General features: G+C 32.6%; 3 protein-coding genes across 10 annotated transcripts in view; 1 reads left to right on the top strand and 2 right to left on the bottom strand.

Annotated features, from left to right (window-relative positions):
* Positions 1 to 12,255, top strand: part of LOC135846946 (endothelin-converting enzyme homolog) — a 46,408-nt gene extending 34,153 nt beyond the window's left edge. For 5 of the 6 annotated variants that reach the window (XM_065366318.1, XM_065366319.1, XM_065366315.1 and 2 more), the window contains exons 3-20: positions 3,861 to 3,958; positions 4,100 to 4,147; positions 7,079 to 7,240; positions 7,746 to 7,829; positions 7,920 to 8,163; positions 8,233 to 8,473; positions 8,556 to 8,666; positions 8,759 to 8,912; positions 8,984 to 9,098; positions 10,071 to 10,167; positions 10,260 to 10,436; positions 10,526 to 10,635; positions 10,720 to 10,778; positions 10,880 to 10,928; positions 11,016 to 11,083; positions 11,262 to 11,407; positions 11,495 to 11,659; positions 11,744 to 12,255. In XM_065366318.1, the coding sequence (XP_065222390.1) occupies positions 3,861 to 3,958; positions 4,100 to 4,147; positions 7,079 to 7,240; positions 7,746 to 7,829; positions 7,920 to 8,163; positions 8,233 to 8,473; positions 8,556 to 8,666; positions 8,759 to 8,912; positions 8,984 to 9,098; positions 10,071 to 10,167; positions 10,260 to 10,436; positions 10,526 to 10,635; positions 10,720 to 10,778; positions 10,880 to 10,928; positions 11,016 to 11,083; positions 11,262 to 11,407; positions 11,495 to 11,659; positions 11,744 to 11,920 (2,305 nt within the window). In that variant the 3' untranslated portion in view covers positions 11,921 to 12,255. Of the gene's footprint in view, positions 1 to 3,068; positions 3,183 to 3,860; positions 3,959 to 4,099; positions 4,148 to 7,078; positions 7,241 to 7,745; positions 7,830 to 7,919; positions 8,164 to 8,232; positions 8,474 to 8,555; positions 8,667 to 8,758; positions 8,913 to 8,983; positions 9,099 to 10,070; positions 10,168 to 10,259; positions 10,437 to 10,525; positions 10,636 to 10,719; positions 10,779 to 10,879; positions 10,929 to 11,015; positions 11,084 to 11,261; positions 11,408 to 11,494; positions 11,660 to 11,743 lie in introns of all 6 variants that reach the window. The other variant, XM_065366320.1, reaches the window with a different exon arrangement.
* A 629-nt stretch (positions 12,256 to 12,884) lies between these two features.
* LOC135846948 (neprilysin-like) lies at positions 12,885 to 17,990 on the bottom strand. 2 transcript variants are annotated; one of them, XM_065366321.1, is made up of 20 exons: positions 17,831 to 17,990; positions 17,544 to 17,631; positions 17,189 to 17,277; positions 17,059 to 17,109; positions 16,813 to 16,974; positions 16,614 to 16,697; positions 16,292 to 16,535; positions 16,005 to 16,191; positions 15,803 to 15,910; positions 15,564 to 15,714; positions 15,368 to 15,482; positions 15,180 to 15,276; positions 14,404 to 14,568; positions 14,198 to 14,304; positions 14,044 to 14,102; positions 13,875 to 13,923; positions 13,739 to 13,806; positions 13,529 to 13,659; positions 13,290 to 13,454; positions 12,885 to 13,202 (listed from the first exon to the last, which is right to left on the bottom strand). In XM_065366321.1, the coding sequence occupies exons 1-20, from the start codon at positions 17,865 to 17,867 to the stop codon at positions 13,035 to 13,037; spliced, it is 2,325 nt and encodes a 774-aa protein (XP_065222393.1). In that variant the 5' UTR covers positions 17,868 to 17,990; the 3' UTR covers positions 12,885 to 13,034. The 2 variants fall into 2 exon arrangements, with proteins under 2 accessions (XP_065222393.1, XP_065222394.1); XM_065366322.1 differs by lacking the exon at positions 14,404 to 14,568.
* Positions 17,991 to 18,212: 222 nt separating this feature from the next.
* On the bottom strand, positions 18,213 to 22,666 carry LOC135846949 (neprilysin-1-like). 2 transcript variants are annotated; one of them, XM_065366323.1, is made up of 20 exons: positions 22,530 to 22,666; positions 22,385 to 22,457; positions 22,164 to 22,249; positions 21,987 to 22,043; positions 21,742 to 21,903; positions 21,602 to 21,685; positions 21,270 to 21,510; positions 21,005 to 21,179; positions 20,818 to 20,922; positions 20,549 to 20,699; positions 20,348 to 20,462; positions 20,172 to 20,268; positions 19,655 to 19,828; positions 19,470 to 19,582; positions 19,328 to 19,386; positions 19,184 to 19,232; positions 19,032 to 19,099; positions 18,806 to 18,954; positions 18,540 to 18,707; positions 18,213 to 18,473 (listed from the first exon to the last, which is right to left on the bottom strand). In XM_065366323.1, the coding sequence occupies exons 1-20, from the start codon at positions 22,549 to 22,551 to the stop codon at positions 18,297 to 18,299; spliced, it is 2,325 nt and encodes a 774-aa protein (XP_065222395.1). In that variant the 5' UTR covers positions 22,552 to 22,666; the 3' UTR covers positions 18,213 to 18,296. The 2 variants fall into 2 exon arrangements, with proteins under 2 accessions (XP_065222395.1, XP_065222396.1); XM_065366324.1 differs by having other exon boundaries at positions 22,385 to 22,451; positions 22,530 to 22,620.
* Between the last annotated feature and the right edge of the window lie 65 nt (positions 22,667 to 22,731).

Raw genomic sequence — 22,731 nt, forward strand, 5'->3', positions numbered from 1 at the left:
AGAAGATAGACTCGTTGCGATCTACTCGTATTTTCTGTTGTGTCGAGTGTCGTTGAACTTTCTGAGGAGCTTCACTTCAGGTATCAATGAGTTTTTTTGGCGTTTTTTATTTCTCCTGCTTGTGGAATTTATATTGGAAAGACAGATTGCACAAGTGATCTAGTTTCCTTCATTCTTCCGATTCGGTTTCTCCATTTCTGCTTATAAGCTTATGATGCTCAGTAAGATGGGTTACTTTCAACTTTTTTCGAATTTTCATCCAACCCAGCAAAAATTCAGGGTCGAATAATCTTAATAAAATGCAAAAAAAATTCAAATTTTTTGGCCAAAATTTCAGGATGTCCAACAAAATTTTAAAATGAAAATGCAGGACTTTGGCAAAACTTTTAGCAGAACATTTTTTTAACACTTGGAATTTTTTTCAAATAGAGAGAAGAACAATTTTTTTTTTTTGAATTTGGGGAAGCGTCAATTAATATGGATTTTTTTTAGTTTGGAAAAGAGAAAGAAACTGATTTGAGCAAAGCAAGAGCAAAAGCTTTTGAAAATTTGTATTTCGAGCGACCAAAAAACTTTTTTTGTGAGTTGATTTTTTGGCACCAAATTTGAATTATGATTTTTAAAATTCATATTTAGAGAAACTGAGAAGTGTTTTATTTTGATTTAAATATTTTTTGAATTTAAATAATAGATTTTTAAAAAGTTAAACTTGGATAACGAAATGCAAAGAGACCTGATGAGAGAAGCAACTCAATTAATGACAAAGTTCTCAATTTCAAAATTTACAACTGTGCCTCAATTTTTACTGCAGAACTCACTGCCATAAAACATTGCCTAATAGATATAACTTCCATTCAATCAGAAAATAAAAAATTCTTAATCCAAAGCGACTCTCTAAGTTCACTGCTATCCATTCAAAACATTTTTTCTGACCATCCCATAGTCCAAGACATCCATAAGTCCCTTTTTAGTTTTTAACCTTCAAAATTATGATTACACTATCTGCTTCATGTACGTTCCCAGCCACACAGGTATCACTGGAAACGAAACTGTTGACAGATTAGCAAAAACAGCCGCTGCCCCCTCCCCTATTACCTCTCTCATCCCCGATGAAATTAAATCGCTAATCACTCACAACACATTTACTAACTGGCAGAACTTTTGGTCACAACAAACTTCAAACAAACTCTTCCAACATAAAAAAAACAACCCTACCCTGGAAAAATCTAGGCCACCTGAACAGAAAAGAAGAAATCCTCATTACTAGACATAGAATAGGCCACACAAAAATTACACACATCTATACCAAAAAGAACCAAAACACCCATGCCAATTTTGAAGAAACGAACCCACATCCATTCAACACATAGTTTTCAACTGTCCTCAACTGAAACAAAACAGACTTACTCTACAGATGAAAGAAAACCCACCTACTATCCCTGACGAACCCTCTAAAATACAAAATTCATCTACCTAATAAAAAACACCAACCTCACCAACCAAATCTACCCCCCCCCCTCTCTACAGGTGTAACAATCTTATAATTATAAACACCCCTCAAAAAAAAGAAAAAAAAAGAACAGAGGTTTTCGAAAATTTATAATCCAAGAAGTAGATGAATGATTATTTCTCCACAAAACGTCAATTTTTCAACTTTAAAAAAACAGCTATTTTCCAAATGCAAAAATTCAGAAATAGAGAAATTATTCAGCTCGATGCGAAACAAGGACAATCTTTCAAAAATGTGTGATACAAAATTTTCAATCAATCTCAAAAAAGTAGGACATTTTCATGATTTTGATAAGGAGCAGGACAAAAGCAGGATCAACAGGATAAGCAGGACTGTTGGACACACTGCATTTTATCCCCCCTCCTTCCACCGGCTGGAGTTCAAAATTTTGAAAGTTTGAAAATTTTTTACGTGCCAAGAAAAATCTATATCAGATGCTTTTCTAATATTGTTAGACCTGATTCGAGGAAAATTATAAATTAACTAGAAATGCGCTATCTTGATCGGAAAGAAAGATGGACCCAAAATTTCAAACAAATTCATCAATTGGGCATCCTTGGAGGGGTGGATAAAAATTCCAGATTTACATTTACCCCATTATCGCTTTTTGAATTTTTATTTTTTAGAAATACGTAGTTTCCAAATTTGGAAAATGACTCTGGTGAATTATGAAACACATTCTTTTTTATTTTTGGAAAGATCCAAATTTACTTTGAATTTTTTACTGTTCCGTCGGTAATTTCACTTGTTTAGCCTTCCCTTCTGAAGAGGCATCTCTTTTACTTTGTGTATCAGTGCACACCATTTTTGTAATCCTGAACCCACCTTGTGTATTTTGTGAAGGTGTGCCCTGCTACCCGAATTTTAGAGTTATAAAGGATGGACTGCTGAGAATGCCAGTTTATTCACCATATTGTTAAATCCTGTTCAATTTTATCATGGCGCTTCTTGGTCATCTAGGTCATTTTATGATTCCTCATTTGCATCCTCTGTTATCTGAGTTTGCAGATCACAATCTAGAGTGATAATCCACTTTACATACTTTCTCGATGAAAAAATTCGGCTCTTGAGCAGTAGCGTATCCGCGACGCATTTTTCTTTTTCCTCATTTCGAGAAAAGTTGACATCCTTTGATAGGTTTGAACTTGAATAAAATCATTCCTCGGCACGACATTTTTCGCCAATAATATACATGCATATGTATGTAATTTAATGTCTCCAAGGTCTTCTTACGTCGCCAGATAATGCTAAGGGTAATTTTCCGGCAACTATATAATTTTACAAGTGGATGATTTAAGTCTCATATCTATATCCATCTTTTAAAGTCATACATCAGCGTTAATTTACATCAAGATGCCAACGAAAAAGGTCTCAATTATGCATCACGTTCTTTTTTCTGTTTTGTTTTTGGTACATGGCTATGTTAATTTTTCTACTATGTAGCTGTATTCTTACGTGAGTCGTATACGTCAGAAACATGCAAACACGTGATAAAAATCTCGGTATAAATTATACCTACACGATAGACGTCACTCTATAACCAGGTTTTCTTTCGCAGGCGCTTACGTTTATTTTAAAGGACCCAGGAGACGTAGGCTCCAGCAGTAATGGTCTGTGAAAAGCTGACCAGATACGATTCGTTGAATAATTATCAAAATTATGATTACTTCAGGTACCTATCTAGAGAAATCGCGAATATACAATCGAGAATTCTCTTATATTGGTTCGAGATCGCCAAAGCAATAACAGCTTCTGTTTACCGCTTTTTTTTTTTGAATTTAATTTACGTAGGCAGTAGGTAGTTTTGAAATGCACTCCGAGTAGGTACATATTTTAGACGGCCTAAGCATTATACCATAACGAGGCGAATTAGCCAACTAGATGTATTCACTGGTACATTTTTTTTCAACCCTTTTTGAATCGAGTACTATAGTATATTCAAAGCCTTGTACTGTACAGCTTGAAGAAAAATGTAATTTTGCAATGCACCTTCGGTTTACCTTATACTATTGCTCCGTATGCATCAAGGTTGAAAAATTATCCATCAAGTTAACAATAGCTCGGGTACCTACATTAAATGCAACGCTCTGTGTGGTAGTGATAACTGAAAATACTATAGCGCTATATAATTAATTCCTACCGATGCGTAATTAGCTTCCTTTTAATTACTTTTATAACGTACGGAATAGAAATATTCAAACACACGATAAACACCGCGGCGGTACGATGACACCTGTTGTAGTATTTCGGCGCCGATTCTCGATTCATTTGCTTTTGATGTTTTACTTTTACTTATTTGTTTAATCTACGTAAATGGTTTTATTTAATATCTTCGTCTTTCATTTTACAGAAACAAATCGTGCGCGAAAATGCGAGCCAAACCAATTCTGACTGTGATAATATTAGCTCTAGGAATTACTTGTGTATTTGCTTATTTTAGTAATCGATGTAAGTATATACCCATATTGTGTGTTGTTTTCTGCATATTTCCTAATCGACCTCTCTCTCTCTCACCCTCTATAGCTTTTCTTATATGTTTTGTTTTTACACCAAGTAAAATATTCAAACGTGTTATCGCGTGTTTTACAGATTTCGAAAAGCAACAGTATTGTCTGACGGCGTTATGCAAACGTTCAGGTAATTATTATAATTTTTTATACCGAAGAAGCTCTCTAACTATAAGTAATAAGGGGGTGTTGTCTTTCTTTGCAAAAACCCAAAGATTGATTTTTAAAAATAATTTTTACGTTGACAATAAGTATTATTTTTACGGTTAAGAAAACGTGGTTTTTTACATAAAAATGGGCACAGAGTCGATTAAGATTCATTCGTCTGAAAAGATAATTTCATTAAACTACCTATACAAGTTTTCAAATGTAGTTTAGTTTATGCTAAGGGTGTTTTGATAATTTTTTGCGTATTCAATATTAGATTCCTGTTTTGGACATTTCAATAGACAAAAAATAAAATGATTGCGCGTCATTTACAATTTATAGAAATGTATATCAAATTAGGTACATTATTTCGATGAGAAAAATCACTGACATGAAAATATTCTAGAATGGAAATTTTCAAAAGCGCCAACAAAGAAAGTTGTAGTCCCTTTTCTTTCTTTTTTCTTCTTACTGAAATTCAATATTTTGTGAAATGAATAAGTGAAGTGGGTATTTCTTTTGTAATCTTCTATAGACTTTTTATATATATACGTTCGAAAAAGATTCAAACTAAAGGTTTGTATTTTTGATTTTTGATTAGGTTTACCTATAAAGTACTTTAGTTGAATCATGATTTCAAAACATACATGATTAAAAATTATTTATTATCCCCCCCCCCCGATTTTATCACGCAAAAAATTTTCAAACTATTTAAAGAAATTTCACCCAGGAAACCTTTTGAACTGAAAGTAAAGTAACACTCTCCGATTTGGATGAAATCAAGATAGATCAAAAGAGCTTGCCTTGAAACTGCCACAACTAAAATTTCAGGAGTTCGAGTTCATTTTTGGATTTTGGGCGAATTTTTAAAAATTCAAAATATTTTAAAAAGCTGCGTTTTGAGTGTGATTTTTAAAATTTTTTATGAAATAGAATTTCTTTTGAGGAAAGCGAATCAAAATGGATAATTCCTTCATTTCAATTCTCGAACACTACCTATAGATTCTGAAGTTCCGCTGAAAGCTCTAAAAAGTTCAATTTATTGAGATTGTTTTCGAGTCAAGCGAATCGTGTAAACAGAACTAACCGATGAAAATTTTATTTATTCAACTTTTTCTAAAATTTACAAATTGGTCAAAAATTCACTTTTTGAACTGGCCATGATCGAGAGGAGGGAGCCAAATGCTAAATAAGCAAGCACTGACCAAAATTATAGATTCCAATGTTAATTTTTGGCCACTCCAGAGCAATTTGAAATTTCTGGAAAAAAATTGAAAAATTGCTGGGGGCTCTAGAATGGTCCAAAACTAGTTGTTGTTGATGTGGGAAATTTAGATTAAATAATCGGTTCGTTTTGCTCAAAAGAATCATATTTCATGGAAAAGTTTGAAAATCGACCATAAAACTGCATTTTTGAGTCTTTTGAATTCCCCAAAAATTAGCTAGAAATCCAAAGATGAACTTTAGCACATGAAATTTTGGTAAGGGGTTTTAAGAAAATGCTCTTTTGATCTCGCTTAGTTTCGTTCAAATCGATGAATACCAGTCTAACGGTTTTGTTTTTAGAAAATGTCAACGACAAACAATAATGTAAAAATTTCATGAAAATCAAGCTGTTTCAGTTTTCGTATTTTTCAATTTTTTTTTCAATACTTAAACTTTTTTTTTCAATTCAGAAATTTTGAGCATTTTTTCAATCACTATGGTGTCTATGGTCACTCTTGACGTGAGTCAGAAAATGTGTTTTTTGGCATTATTGTTTTTGAAAAAAATTAGGCTCCGCAGTTTGGGTAAAAAAAAAGGAACTTTTTTACAGTGGTAAAAGACGTAAACTTTCTAGTAATGGAAGGCCAAAAAACAGGACTTTGACAACACTTCATAGGTATTTTGTGGCTAAAAATGAGAACTATGTGACAATTATGAAAAAAATAAAGACTTCTTGACCTTTTTTTGACAAAAAGTAAGATTTTCGAACTATTTCAGACCATTTTTATAATTTTGGCAAAAATTGGAGACTTTGGACAAAAATGAGATCCTTTGACAATTTTGACAATTTTTACGATGGACTTTTAAACGTAGGTAATTATTATGTATATGTACCTACAACTCCGAAGAAAGCTCGATTTTTTGTTCGGGCTGAAATGAAGGGCTTCATGGAAAAGGGGCCTTAGTCAATTTCTGTTTCACTGATTTTTTTCAAGTTCAAATAGACTTTAAAAAATTGTTCTACAAGCAAAAATGTTCCAATTCGTTTAGAACATTTCAATATCACTGAATATGGTGGAATTAATAATAAAAATAATTTTAAATAATTATGTACATTCAGAATTGTAAAAACCAAAAAAAAAAAAACCAAAAAAATTGACTACGGCCCCCTTTCTATGGAGCCCCTCAAATTTTTAGTAAGCTACTCCAAGTTCTCGTACTCTAGTAAAAAAAAAAGACCAAAATCGATGACCAAAGGACTAAGAGGGTTCCTAGAAAGGCATCATGGGGGAAATTATACATTCTTGACTCTTGAGGTTAAGTAAGTACTCAGAAAAATTGGAAGTCGAAAATCGCATTTTTTGGTCGAGTTTTGATACGGAATGACCCAAATTAAATTCTGCCATCTGACAAAATGATTTTCAAAAACTTCAATCAAAACCTAATCATCCGAGGTCGAAAACGATTCCCAATAAAGTATCCGCACACTGAACAGTGGGACATTTACCAAACTGTTTTAGATGAAGTTTCATAATAACACGAAGGTCAAAAAATTCACATACCATCCGAGCGTGTCATTGCTGTCCGCGTTATTGACGCATTCGGCAAATTATCGAAAATTATTGTGTACACTTCATTCATCACTGGTGATATTGGTTGACGACCCTCTAACTAATCTGTTTTCGCTTCTGTTTATTTTTTTTGACAGAGAGGCATTTATTAGAATCGATCAACGCGTCGGTTAATCCTTGTGATAATTTTTACGAATTCGCTTGCGGAAATTGGAAAAGACGACATCCTATTCCTAGTGATACGATGAGTATAGATTTATTCGTCGGAATTCAGACACGAACTTCCAACCAAATAGCTGGTAAGTTTTCAAATAAATTTAGGTACCTAGTCGTAACGTGGAGTAAATTTTATATCCTCTGGCGCCGTCGAACGATATTCGCCTTGAAAAAAATACACTCTATAAATTATATCTGCTTATTTTCTCGAACTACATGGTGTCTTATTTTTCACGGTGCATCGAAAAAATTAAAAAAGAAAAATGAAAGAAAAACCAAGTGACCGTAATATTCATTAAGTACCTTAAGTACACGTGACCTTGATTGGTCGTTTAATGAATACCGGAAACTAGAGAAGAATTTTCCACTTGCCAAGGGTGATACCTACCTAGTCGATGCTAATTAGCGTAGAAAAATTAAATTATTCGCTTTCGTTGATAGTATCTTACCAGCGAATATCTAGATTATTGATTTTGCACAGATGTATTTTATTGATCCATTTCGGTACCTGTACCTATACGTATACCTATCTATAGTGCAATAGCATGATGTAATTTAAAAATTAAAAAAAAAACATTTTTTTTTCAGAATTCCTGAAACAAGCCGATACCAGCAGCGAACCTCAAGCTGTTCATGCAGCCAGAACACTGTTTAGATCTTGTCAAAAAGCAGGTAAATATCACACGGTTCGAATCAGAAAATAAGAACTACAAAAACTTTTATTGATAACATTATCGTATCAATTAACCTAACTATTTTCAGTCAACCTGAACAGAACTCTTGGATTCCAACAAATCATCAACACACTGGAGGCAGTGAATCTACCAGTTACTCCACAATTTAGAGATAAGTCTGAAAATTTCTCATGGATCCAAACCGCAGTATTAAGTAAAAAAGAATTCGGTCAAAATTTTTTCATTGAATTCAGTATCTCGAGTGATCCGAAAAATCACACCATTAGAAGACTAGCTATCAGCAAACCAACTAGCACGAGTCCATTGTCAACGTAATCATTTTCATAGTTAACTAAACCTGACTACATAAATCAATCAATTCTAATTGAGATATTTTACAGGCATCGTTTTTTCGAACGTCACATCAATTCGGAATTACAATGTGATGCATATCTGTACGAAAATGAAACTCAATTCTTGACCGAGAAAGAAGATTTAGTCGACGATGTTTTTTACGAATTTGTAAAAAACGTAACAAAATATTTCTACGAAGAGGAAGAGCAACTTTGGACTGATGAAACAGATGATGATTTCAATGAACTGATGGTGCAGTTCATAAGATTCAACGATGAAGTGAATGACGTGAGTATAGATAAACGATTCAATTAGCATTAGAAATGATCTCCATTTATCTACCGATATTTTATAAGGTGTTTTTCGATAGCTCATGGACATGTATTATGACAAAAGCCCCTTGATACCAGAATACGTAACAGTCGAAGAACTACAGAGCTTAATCGATATGATCTCCGAATGCAACAATATTAATTCTATAGTTGGTATTTATAATCACATTCATTCAATTGATTTTAAATTCTTCCTGGTATCGGAAGTGTTTCAATGTTATTTTACTTCTTTACATTACAGATGAACTGGACAATGTACTTTATGTGGATGTTCGAAGATATTGAATCTGTGGAGTTGGACTTTGAAGACAGGGATCAAACCATATTAATAGTGAACAGAGAATATTTGACTGCTATATTTAAATTATTGGCAAACACACCACCTTACGTTATGGGTATGAAAGTCATTTTGTTAACAATATATCTTATTTTCTGATCGAATCAACAATCAAATTGTGATTTTCAGAATTTTACATGTGGTGGAAAACGGTATATGGAATAATACCACTCACAGTCAGCACACTTAACGAACCGTACGACGAATACTACGAATTAGTTTCCGGTAGTGCAAAAAGATCACGGTAAGTTCTTCTAATTAGCGTACCTTGTACTACACGTACACATACCAAACTTACGAAGTACGTAGAGATTGTAGACGTATACTTTGTATTTCGTAAACAGGCGATTGTTTTTCTGAGAAACGTGATCTTACTACAAGTATTACTCAGGTGTTTTCTCAACGTGTAGTTTGCAATTCAGATACAATAGAACTTGCATTTCAGCACTTCGATTTCTCAATTGATCGTGAAAATGTATTGAAGCATCATAGATACTAGATAGTCCAACTACACCGGTTACAAAACCACAAAATGCATATCAAAAGAAAAATAGTAAATGGAATATAAATGGAATTAGCGTTATCACTCACCAGACTCGATGCTGACTCGTATTTAACGATCCTCTTCGATAATAGAACAGCTGTTTAACTAACCAATTAAGTAATTAAATTAATGAAAAAAACGCCGAAAACGAAGCCAACAGAGGGAATTAGGGAAACTTATCGAAAATTAAGCATGGTAATCGATCACTAATCAATCAATCAATCAATCAAAACAACAAAATCAAATAAAATCAAAATCAAAACAAAGCTTTAAACAGAGCGCTTTCTTTCAGTGTTGCAGTTTTCGAAGATGAAAAATATATCATTTTTTCATGAAACTTGAACATGGACAAAGGCTATTTCATTTTTTTATCGACCAATCTTCGAGTATTCTTTTCATTTTGTTTTATAATCATAGCATGCGATCTAAAAGTAAACTACTTTAGAATTAATCTAGTGAATAATGGGAAATGAAATTTTCGAAAACCTCGAAAACCAAGACAACGTTTCACATCAGTGTTACCTCATAAAAATATAATTTTCAAATAAATAGAAAATGCATTGTTTTCTCGTAAATTAAATTTTTGATTATTATTATTTTTTTCTAGACATCGACAAACGTTTGAATTTTTTGATTTTGAATTTGAAAAAATTATGTTACTATTGATTTCAGAGATTTGTATTGTGCTGATATTGCTAATGAAGCTTTGGGTTACGCTGTGGCATATTTCATAGTCTATGATGACGCTATCAAACACAATATGGCCAAGGTATGTATTCATTTTTTGAAGCTTTTGTTGCTTTATGCTCTTATTACAACTACAAACATTCATTTACTTACCAATAAGACTTAAAATATAAGATTTCAGAGATGGTTGATAATATTCAGTTGGCATTTTTAGAAGAAATCGACAACCTAGATTGGATGGATGAAGTAACTCGTGCCAGAACTTTGAGAAAGTTAAAAGCTATGAAAAAAAATATTGGATATCCCGAGTGGATGAACCGTCCAGAGGAATACGACTTGTATTACGATAATGTAAGCGTAATAAGTCGTTTTATTTGTCAAATTTTTATTTACCTATTTTGCCCACTAAAACATGATTTCCGTTTTATACCTACCTATAGTTGACAATGTACGAAGACGATTTTTATAACAATGTGCTGTTAGAAAACAAACGACAGTTCTATTACATGCTCGAGAATTATCACGAGTTGGATTCCGAAGAAAGCGACGGGTAAATGAATCTCTATCACATCGCTGATCGCTCACATCGTCAAATTTGCTAAGTATTAATTTTTCGTTCTATTGTTTGTAATAGTTGGACCAGCAATCCACTAGATGTAAACGCGTTCAATAATATCGAAGAGAATACAATAAGTAAGAGAATATTATTTGGATGCATTATGAAATAAATATTTCGATATTTATCTAAGACCTACTCTATTAATATCCCTTTTATTGTTTCATTTCCATTGTAGTGATTCCTGCGGGCATATTTCCATTCCCATTTTATCAATTAGGATTAGAGTAAGCAATTTTATTGACCGATGAAAAACATATACCTACGTAAGCATGTTTTAAAAATGATATTGTTTTTTTTTTAAATGTATCTAGATCGCTGAATTATGGTGCCATTGGTACAGTGATTGGTCACGAGTTGACTCATGGTTTTGACAATACAGGTACCTATCTATTATTAAGAACTACCTATGGAAATTAATTTTTGAATCACACAATGGTTCAATGTCATACGCATTTCAAAAATTCGATACCTACCCATTTAGTTATGCTGTCATTAATTTGATTATTAAAAAAAAAGGATGATTCACAGTTTCCCTCATACCTACTCATTTCTTTTAGGAAAAGAATATGATGACGATGGTCATTTGAATGCTTGGTGGTCCAATGAAACAAGACAAGAATTCGAAGAAAAGGCAGAATGTTTTATCAATCATTACGATAGGTTTAATTTCACTGGTTTGGAAGACGCCGATAATGAAACAAGGGTAATTCTATCATTGAAAATTCATTGTGTATTCAGTTTGAAATAAAATCTCAAATGAGTACCTACCTACATAAATATATTTTTTCAGCTGGATGGATCTCAAACTTTAGATGAAAACATAGCTGATAATGGAGGCCTGCGAATTGCATTTTACGCTTATAAAAATTATGTTGAGAAAAATGGCAGAGAAAAACTGTTGCAAGGCTTAAAAAAATATTCCAACGATCAGTTGTTCTTCTTGGCCTTCGCTAATGTAATAAAAAAAAGAGTCAAAGTAACGTCTAACAAGTAGCTTTTTTGAATTTTATTTAGGTGACACTTTTCATTTTTTTTTCAGACGTGGTGTGAACATGGATCCAGTAAATCATTGAAGATCAGTTTAACTGACGAACATAGTCCTAATTTCGTCCGAGTTTTAGCTACATTGATTAATTCGAAAGAATTTTCAGAAACATGGAAATGCCCGAAAGGTACTCCGATGAATCCAGAAACGGACAAATGTCAAATATGGTGAAATAAAACGTTCCGTTACTTATCTCAACGTGTTTTGAAGTTACCCAGACTTGTGCAAACATTTTTTTCTCATTTTTTCATACGAAGCATTTTATGTGTTTTTTTTTGTCTTTCGAGGCTAATGATATTTTTTATCTGATTTTTTTAAAAATGAAATCGAAGATCATTTGTTGACTTGATTCATTTTTTATTCGAGTATTTTGCTAATTTGTTTTCATATTTTATGCTCCTTTGATGATGGGAGTTGAATTGATCATCAATACTTCAACAGTCAATTTTTTTGTAATGTTTCATTAGTCGAATATTTACAAAAAAAAAAAAAAAAAAAAAAGTAAACATACCTATAGGTTACAAGTAATAAAGTTGTGGAAACATTTCAAGCGTCAGGTAAATTTGTTATCATTTTTTTTAAACATTCATTTTACTTTTTATGATGTTTATTGTCATAGCTACTTATATCATGTATGAAATTTCATACCATGCATTTGCATGCGTAGTATGGTATGTATTTTTGTAACGTTTGGGTATTTAAACCTAGGTATACGTACATTATACGTACAATTGATTGAGTATTAATTTGCGATTACTATTAATTTTTTTGAATGTACCTATTTTTTTAAAGATAGATGAAAATAATTCTTAAGTTTTGTTGTTACCACATTTTTGTTTCTTTCTTTTCGTAATAAAATTTGTTGAAGTAAAGTTGAATTGATTTTTCATCAAGTTATACACGCTTTATTAAAATTAAAAGGAGAAAATGATGAAAATGAAACATCTATCAACACTGCATGGATGCGCTAGGATAGAAAATTTCTACATAGCGATGGACGATAGTACGAGACGTTGAAAAAAATACGTGAGCAGTCTCATTTCTTGGGTACAAATTTCCTAGTTTTTCAAATTTTATAACATAAAATTACTTAATCAGAATTAATCATTAAATACTGATTACCTATCTCAAAAGCGAGTTTGTACTGCAGTTTATTAATATTACAACTTCACAAAAATCATTCATTCTTTTCACGAAATGACTTTTTACGCAATACCGACTTGACGCATGTATCAATTAAAATAGGTATTCAAATACTGATCTTCCAGACTTCCATCGCCTTTCATCACCATAATTTACACTTTTCCCGATCCGGGTTCATAGGTGAACCTTTCTTGCACTTCCAGGCCTCTGCAAAGTCTTCAGAATTTCTTAACGTCGCCATTACCCGGACTGGCCGCGGACTGTGGGTATCATCGTTCATGGATTCTGAATTTCCATGTTCACACCAAGTCTAAGACGAGAAAATTGAATCAATAGACTATACCTTCCTACTTTAAATGACTCAGCAGTTCATGCATTCGTAGAGGTAGGTACTAACATTCGCAAATGCAAGGAAAAATAATTGCTCGGGAGTGTAATGATCTAGCCCAAGTAATAACTTCTCTCTGCCATTCTTTTTCATGTAATTTTTAAAAGCCTGATACGCCACACGTAAACCTTCATTGTCAGCCAAGTTTTCATCCAAAGTTAAAAGTCCGTCAACCTTTAACACAAAAAATTTAAAAAATCAATTATGACTTATTTTGATGGTTTCGATTGAACTTTAAAATGAATTACTTTTTGATGAGTAGTTCCGACAGTGTATTCGTAATAATTATTTACGAAACAATTGGCTTTTTTTTCGTATGTGCTTAATGCATCCAAACTCCACTTCAGTTCTAAATTACGTTCGGTGTCACGTTTCAATCCTATAGACGAGATAAATCAAATTAACAGAAGAAATTCGCTAATTTTGATTTTGATTTTTTTTAATAGTATACTTCGTGCCTAGAGCATCAAAGGCGTGTGTCATTTCGTGTCCTATAATCATTCCAATGGCCCCATAATCCAAAGCTCTATGAAAGGAAAAAAATTATTATGAATTTATTAAACCGAATAATTAATTTTTTTGCAAGATTCTTACTTTAATCCGAGTTGATAGAATGGGAACTTCAATATTCCCACCGGAAGGGCTGAAAAACACATTAAGTAGGTACGTATAAACAAATCATGAAGGTAATGATTTTTTTTTTCGTTTGTGAGTTTTCTAATTAGAGTAGGTAGGTAAGTAGGTACAAAAATTTAATCCTTACCAATCGCATCAAAATCCCTCGAATAGTACGTGTCTACGTGTAAGATGATTTCATTCCACCTAAAAAATCAAACCAATAGATATTAGGTTCATGTAGATTAATTTAGGTACCTATACAAGAAATGCAACAGTCAAGTTTTGTATATAATAGGTACCATTCATCTTCGGATACTGAACGGTGATATGATGTCAAATGATCCAAGAATTTTTCGTGTTTCAGTGTCATTATTGTCTGCAGAAAACTATTGTCATTCAATTGGTACTAGTTTAAAAAAAAAAAAGGTTCCCTTAAATCTTCAAAACATTCAAAGAGTGTAAAATTGTAGGATAACTTATTATTATTACGCTATGCTATACCAACTGTTGAATATTGTGTGATATCGTTCATCCATTTAGGATAACCAATATTTGATCTAATGCTCTCCAGCTTTTGCACGACCTTTTCCTTGGTTTTCTCATCAATCCACGTTGCATTACTCACCATATTCATGTAAGAAAAACGAATATCTTCAAAAATTTCTGATATCTGAAAACAATTTTTGATTTTGATCAACATTCAAACACAGAAATTTCGCTTGGAATGGAAAATTGGTGGGCAATCAGAATAGGCGAGTATAGGCAACGAGAACCGGAAGCAGAACACCGGAAATATCTACGAGTAGGTATTCAACGCACAATATTCAATGGACATCTAATTACTGACTAGTACAGTAGCTACTCCTATATTGCATTGGGCATCAAATTGTACATGTGCATGCAGGTGCATGCATGTTCAACATTTACCTACTGATAAGGCAAGGCTTAAAAAAAAATGCCAGGTGGGGAAGGGGGAGAATATCTCCGGTCCGGTCAATGATAGAAAATTGAAGCAGAACGAAAATGTTATTTTTTTCTTAATTCTTAATTTAATAACGCTTTTGACTAGTGCCAGAATTGTGATTTTTTATTGAAATTTGCAATAATTCGTCTGTCTCTGATGGAAGAGAAGAATGTATGCATTTGTTTGTATGAAGATGAACCATCCACAAATACAATACCAACACTTCAACATACAGAACACAGAACACATTGGCCCATGGACGCAGTAATTGAATATGAGCTATGTACTATGAATGAACTCAGTATTGATCATTTTACCTTTTTAAATTGCTTTTTCACAGAATTATCGCGAACCAAAAAGTAAGCCATACTTGATTGATATATTTCTTTGACGCTGTTGTAACAAAACGTTTCCCTGCAATGTAACATATACTCATATGAATTGAACTTTTTCAGTCAGTTATGCATAACGCCGATAACTTCAAAGGCATATGTAATGTACCCACCTGGAAGCTTTCTCATCTCCGGTAATACTGCGATATATGTCATTGTATCGTTTATTCAAAGCACTATTCGTATACGGTATGATTCCGTTGGTAACTTCAATCCACATGTAATACTCTGCGGAATTAATTGTGAGCGATGAAATCTCTCCACAAAAGCTGGGTGCGTATTACAAATGAGTAATGGTCTCAAATTTACCAACAATGTACATAGGTGTGGTAGCTAGCAAGTTCAGTATTTCTACGATATAAGCGAAATCCGGTACTAAAATTATTCGATCGTCGTGTTTGAAATCCAAGTGGACGTTCGTCTCTTCAAATATCATTTCAAAAAAGCGTTTCCAACAAATCTGCAATCAAAGAGATTGGATGTTGTTTAGAGTATGGTAAGTCAACTGAATTTAGACACTCAACTCATGTGAAAAAATAAGTACGAACTATTCGTTCTTCGTTATAATGGAAAATTTGATCGGTGATTTCTTGTAAATCGGTAATTGAAACGTAAGGTGAAATGTATTCGTCAGTCTTGAAAAACATATCTCGTATCTGAAACACAGGTTCATGAAGTAGGTACCTAATTAGCATATGCTTTTTTTTCGAATCACAGATTCCGAAAGTAAAAAAATACTTATCAATTTACCGTACTATATTGAGCAGCAAATTGTAAAAATAATTCGTAATTTTTGGCAAATATTTGATCCATTTCTGGAGGCCAACGTAAGTTGGCTTGTCGGAAAGCATGCTTCACTAACTTCTTTAAATATTTGTATCGTAAACGATCAGCTCCCGTTTGACTTCTTCCAATACCCATTTCATTAGCTGGTTGACTAAATGAATCAAATTTGCATTCAACATAAACAATCTGCCTTTTGATACGAATTGCTCGTTTCTACTGATAGGTACTAGGTAGGTAAGTGATTTTATTACTTTGAAAAAGGTAAAAGTCGTTCTGGTCGTCCGATCGCCAATTTTTTTATCGTGCTGTTGTTCGGATCGATTTGAATTTCGAATTCAATGAAAAATGTCAAATCCAGGTATTTCTTGCTCTTTGCGATTGTTGTGAACCAACTGAAATTCGGCGTTGCTACTAAATAAGGAGGTACTACAGGAAGATTTACTTTCTGTAATGTTTGCGCGATCTCTCCGAATAACGTTGTTTTATTGGAATTGGCTGCGATAATCAGAATTATTGTGATTGCCCAGAATTGGTTGATTGATTGGCGCGTTTATTTAAATTATGTTATCATACCTTCGTCTAAACACTGTCGATACATTTTCCTAGCTTGATGTAACGCAAGGGGCTCGTTTTTCTCATCGTCTGAATCCAAATAATCTGAAATCAGAAATCACGTAGGTATGCTTGCGATAATTTGACATTTTCGATTAGGTATTCTGAAAGACAATTTTAATCACTGACTTATTTTATATTAAACATGGGAGTTTCTTACGTTGTATTTTGTATTTTAATTCTTCTTGTAGTATACGAAAAGCGTTCGTTCCGGTCATTTTATCGTCTAATTGATGTACTGCTTTCCAATTGCCACATGCAAATTCGTAAAAGTTATCGCAGGGGTTTACCGAAAAGTTAATGGAATTTAGTAAATGTTGTTCTGTGAAAGTAGTATTGAGAATTAAACTTGAATAACGAAGAATAAGGTAAGTTAATTCTAATAAAATTACGTTGCAAACTTTACCTGATCGTTTACATAATGTTGATTGGCAAAACACCCCTTCACGACCTGAAGCTGTAAAATTTAATTTTCAATTTTGAAAAAATATGGAAAAAAGTTCAGTTATAATTTTTTTTAAAACTTACCTACCTACCTATAAATTTGATCAATTTGTAACAGACATAGATAGTCAGAAATAATGTGATGAGTTGCATTATTCGTTTCAGTTTATTTTTTTCTACCCTGGAATGGAAAATTATTTTTGATTTTGTAAATAAATTAGGTAGGTAATTAAGGTAGTAGAATATATTGGATGGCCGGTAACGTAATTTTAAGAGACAAAATTGTCAACTTCTCAGTACCTACCTATAGTATAATAATAATAGACTAGGTTTTCTATATTTCACAGATTACTTGGATAGGTATCGAGAATTGTTTTGAATTAAATTAGGCCTATTCGTATCTTATCGATCAAATCTGATAAATTTTCCATTCAAATATCGACTTACTTTTTACCCAATGGATTTTTATCAGGTACTTCATGATCTATCTGCACATTCGCAAATGGTTGTAAATTTTGAAGGTCACAGGAGGCCGCTATAAATAAACAAACACAAATTATTCGCTACACGGTGTTCTTTTGTCGGTTTTATTTCGTTGATTGGATAAAATCAAAGCATGATTGTGAATCTCATAACAATGAAATCCGAATCCATGAAACTTCACCTTTAACAAACGTATAAATAGGTACGTTCAATGAAGCGTATAATGATTAATTTTTATTCCTCTATCATACCTGTTCGCGGAGAAGGCAAAACCTCATTTTGGGACATCGCAACATCGATGATTTATGGTAAAGCAATCACCGAAAAGTCGAGTTCACAAACGTTTCCGAAGGATTTACATACTTGTAATGAGAATTTTCACTTGTGAAAAGGTATTTCAAGTATGGATTGATTATCTACATTCATATCCTAGATATATTTCGTAATGGAAGACCTAATACTCGCGTGTTGATTAGCTGATATTCATTGCAGATAAAATAATCTACACATTCAAAAGATAGTCATCGATTTCCTTTTTCAAATTTTTTTGATATGCATTTCTGTCATTTTGATCAGTTCTGTTGTTGATTTGAATTTAGGTACCAGAAACAAAATACCTATTTCAATTAAGTGTTCATTTTTATAAAAAAATTTATTGATACAATTTCAACATTTATTTCACTGAAACCTATCTTCTTTTTAATCATCATCTGATCATCACCATAATTTACATTTATCTGCACTTGGATTCATAGGGGATCCCGGGTCGCATTTCCAAGCATCCGAAAATTCGCTAGAAGTACTCAATGTGGTCAAAACACGCAGCACATTCAAACCGTGCTCGTCTGTCAGTCTTAATTGACGCATTTGTTCGCTGATATGTTCGCATCGACTCTAAAAATAAATACGATTCGTATTATTAAAATATCTTGCCAAGAAAAAAGCACGTGGAGTACTCACGTGAGTAAAAGCTAAAAAGAATAACTGCTCCGCTGTGAAGTTCAATTTGGTGAAAAGTTCTTCTGGACCGTGAATTTTTGTAAAATTTTTATAAGCCTTATAGGCTATTCGAAGGCCACCATGATCGGCTATATTCTCATTCAAAGTTAACAAACCATTCAAGTATAGCTGAGTCGTCATGAAATAAAATAAGAACCATTATAATTTGTGCGCTGAAGTGATGATGATAGACAGCTTATATCAGCCTAGGTAATTTCTGTAGTTACTTGAATGTCGTCGGCTTTATTTGCTTTTACGTAATTTATCACGAATTGGTCGTAATTGCTTATGAATCTGTTGGCTCGTTTTTCGTATTCGATTTTTGTTTGATTTGACCACCAAGAATTCAAGTGACCATCAGCGTCGAATTCCTTGCCTTGAAATAGAAACAAGTTTTGTTTTTTTTTTAAACTGACAATGAGTTTGAAAATTTTGTTTATTGAGCCATCTTACCAGATTTATCAAAACCGTGAATTAATTCGTGTCCTATTATCATTCCGATGGCGCCATAATTCATTGCTCTGTAATCGCAATGGTTTTATTTAGTAAGTTCAACTGAAGAAATTGTAGGTACTAGATTTTTAAAAAAGTCTAAAAACACCTACTGAATTCCTAAATCGTAAAAAGGATACGACAGCAAACCCGCTGGAATGGCTAAAAAAATCATTAAAAAAGAAATAGGATTTTCATCAAATTAGGTAGAAGTTTTGAGTAAGGTAGGTATTTTCGTATATTCAAGAAAACATTACTTATGCTATTGTAAAACGAAGAGTAAAATGCGTTTACTTGGAGCACTTGACCAATCCATCTGAAAAAAATTAATTTAAAAAAATTTTTTTTCTCGATATGGAAAAAAATTGATTTTTAGATTCATTGAAAATTATACGTTACGGATTTTCTTTTTCGTGATCATTTTCTATTTTATAAAGAGCAAGCATTTTTTGAAATTTTCGTGCTTTAATACTGAGTACGTTTTGTAAGAGGTCGTCTTCATCCATGGTGAGCTGTTGAGAAAATCAACAAAAATTAGTACTTACTTACTTGCTTGATAAAAATGAGGCTGATACGGTACTTACATTGTAATATTTATCTATATTTTTTGGATTTTTCATCCAATCTGGATATCCTATGTTTATTTTCATTGACTCGAGCTTCTTTAAAGCCTTTTTTCTGGTTATTTCGTCCAACCAAGTAGCATTCATTATTTCATCGGAAAATGCGTCTCGTACGTTTTTAAACGTTTCTGAAATCTTTCATTTTTCCAATATTAGCTATCAATTTACTTGCGTTTTTTTATTTGGGTATTTATAGGTATTTTTTTTTAAAATAGTAAAATGAGCATTTATGAAAATTAGTGATTTGTTTCAACCGTTCGAAGAGTGAACTTCATTAGCATTATTATTTTTTGGAAGAGAATGGTGATCGGTAAGGAAAGGAAGGAAAAAGAGGGAGAATGTCATTTCAACAACATTTCGGTAGGTACCTAAATATGCATCGAACCTTCAATATCAAGGTTGCTGCAGCTCTAGTGTCACAAGAGTTGCCTATCAGCTTTCGTAGTCAGGTAGATATAATTTTACATGTTTTCTATACCTCATTAATTTTCCTTGGCATATCTGTATCGTTCACAATGAAGTAAGGCGTGGCGTAGTAAAATGCTCGCTGGACTAAATCAGTACAATAGAGATCCCTGGGATGAAAAAAATGAAAAAACATTTGAAGGAAAAACAATGTTCAAATCTCGAAGTAATATTCAACCATCTGCTTACCTGGGTGGCCTTTCTTTTCCGAAGAATTTATACAAATATTCGTTATATTTACCAAGGAGCATGCTTTTCGAGTATGGTAATATCACGAACATCGTTCTACTCCACATGTAAAATTCTAAAAAATCAAGTTGATCGAGTAGGGTAACAAAATTCCTAAATCATTCAATTTGAATGGGTAATCCGTGTAAATTATTTACTCACCAAGAATATGAGGAGGTGTTTTGGCCAACAGTTGTAATACTTCGGAGATGTATTGCTTATTTGGTATTAAAATCAGTCTATCTGTACGATTCAGATTTAAAGAAACTGAAGAACCTTCGAACATTTTTTCTAAATACACTTCCCAGTTTATCTAAAAAAAAAAAAAAAAAAAAAAAAAAAACGAACGATATTATAACAATGGATCTGAATTTTCAGAAAGGATCAGTTGAGTGAACTAATTTCTATTAGATTTAAAATTCTTTACACACTTTGGAATTAGGGTTTCTCTTTTTGAAAATAAAATCAGTTATTTTTTGGAGATCCTGAATGGAAACATAGTCTGCTAAGTATGAACCTTCATTCCACGAATCCAGCTGGAAGTTATGATTCAGATATTGAAAATTCAAGAATGGACAGGAGCATTTTTGTAAACAATTATCTATACCTATTACCTACCTCTTCTAATCGTCTGGCGAATTTAAAAAGCTTAGAAAACCGATGACGAAATGTTAACCGGATCAGAGGAGTCCATCGTTTATTATTTTTGTGATACATGGCAAGGGCAATACTTCTGATAAATTTGAAGAATCCGGATTTCGATCTTACATTTAAATCGTGATATTTGTCAAATCTGTTGAAAAATGAGAACATATTTTTAAGAATTCCCTATTAATTTTGGTCAAGTTTCATTGGTATTGATCTTTGTTGAAGAGGTGCTTACTTGGAGTAAAATCTATTTGATGGATTTGTAATGTAAATTCTATTCTTGTTCAAGATATAAGGATCAGGTTGAATGGCGAATTGAAAGAAAAAATTATGATTTAGTAATTTCTTGTTCATTATCGCAGGTAACATCCATGAAAACAGTTTGAATTTTTTTGAAAAATTTGGCACCAGTGGCAGATACAGTCGACGGAGTAAGGAAGATATTTTTTCGTGTTCAGCATCCTGGTTTCTCGTTTCTGTTGAAATAATTTTAAGTAATGAAAATTTCATTGGGAAAATTAAGCTTAATTTGTACCTAATTATTACAGGAATAAGACGCGAACTTACCCGAGTAAACGCACGACTTGTACATTTTCCTAGCTTCGTGAACTGCTTTAGGTTCGTCCTCAGAATTTTCTTTATTCAAGTAACCTGAAAAAAATTTCGATGTAATTTTTGTAATGAAAATGAAACACGGGATGTCTTACTTTCAATCTTTCGTAGTATCAAATTTTCCAACTCTGTGCTCGTGCTTGTGCGAAACAAATGATTAGGAATGGTATCATGTTGTATCCAATTTCCGCATACAAATTCGTAAAAATTTGTGCAAGGGTTTACAGAGAAATTAATCGATTTTAGGAGACGCTTTTCTGTAAATTTAAAGCGTTTTAAAATAGAAAATAGCAAGTTTTTCCTCGAAGAATTTATAATTACAATTAAATTAAATACCTACCTGTAGTTTGGCGATGTAATCTGGATACGTCTGTCGGTTTTTCATTCGAATTTTCCGCTGAAATCAATGGTTCTTGACAAATTACTCGTTAACTTTATTTTTAGGGTGGTTTGGGGTGATCGGAAAATATTCATAGTTACTGTAATTTAGAAAATTATGTGTGCACTTTTTACTTACTCGATATGGTGTAAATTGCATAGCTAGAAACGACTAAGAATACCACATGAAGAAACACTCCGAATATTTTCAGACATTTTGCATCCCTAAAAATAGCAAATAGTGAAACTGAAGATGTGTACTTACTGTTCATTTTTTGTATTCACTTACTTCCATGGATAAGATTTTATTTAATTTGAAGCAGTTTTTTTGATTTTTTTTTTTTCAGAATACCTACTTACCCCTTTTTTTTCAACGGTTTGTCAGCAGGTGTTTCACCAAATATTTCAGGATCAGGATCTGTATCATCTGTTACTAAAAAAAATTCATGCGAATGTAGAATCAAGTGAATCTTATGTAAAAATTAAAATATTTCCAATTTATTACCAGGTTTGTTTATTTCATCCATGTTGAACTTATGTTTTCATAATTTCTTGATATCAACCGAATATTAAATTTTTTGGTTGAGAGTGTGGTTGTAATTTGTGATATTTTATCTATATTTCTTATCGTTGAGATTTAATCAATGTTGGTGCAGGATGATTTATATTTTTTTTGCTTGGTTCAAGAGATAAGTACATAAATGAAA

The sequence above is a fragment of the Planococcus citri genome, chromosome 5 (genome assembly GCF_950023065.1).
Source record: "Planococcus citri chromosome 5, ihPlaCitr1.1, whole genome shotgun sequence".
In the NCBI taxonomy this organism is placed as follows: Eukaryota; Metazoa; Arthropoda; class Insecta; order Hemiptera; family Pseudococcidae; genus Planococcus; species Planococcus citri.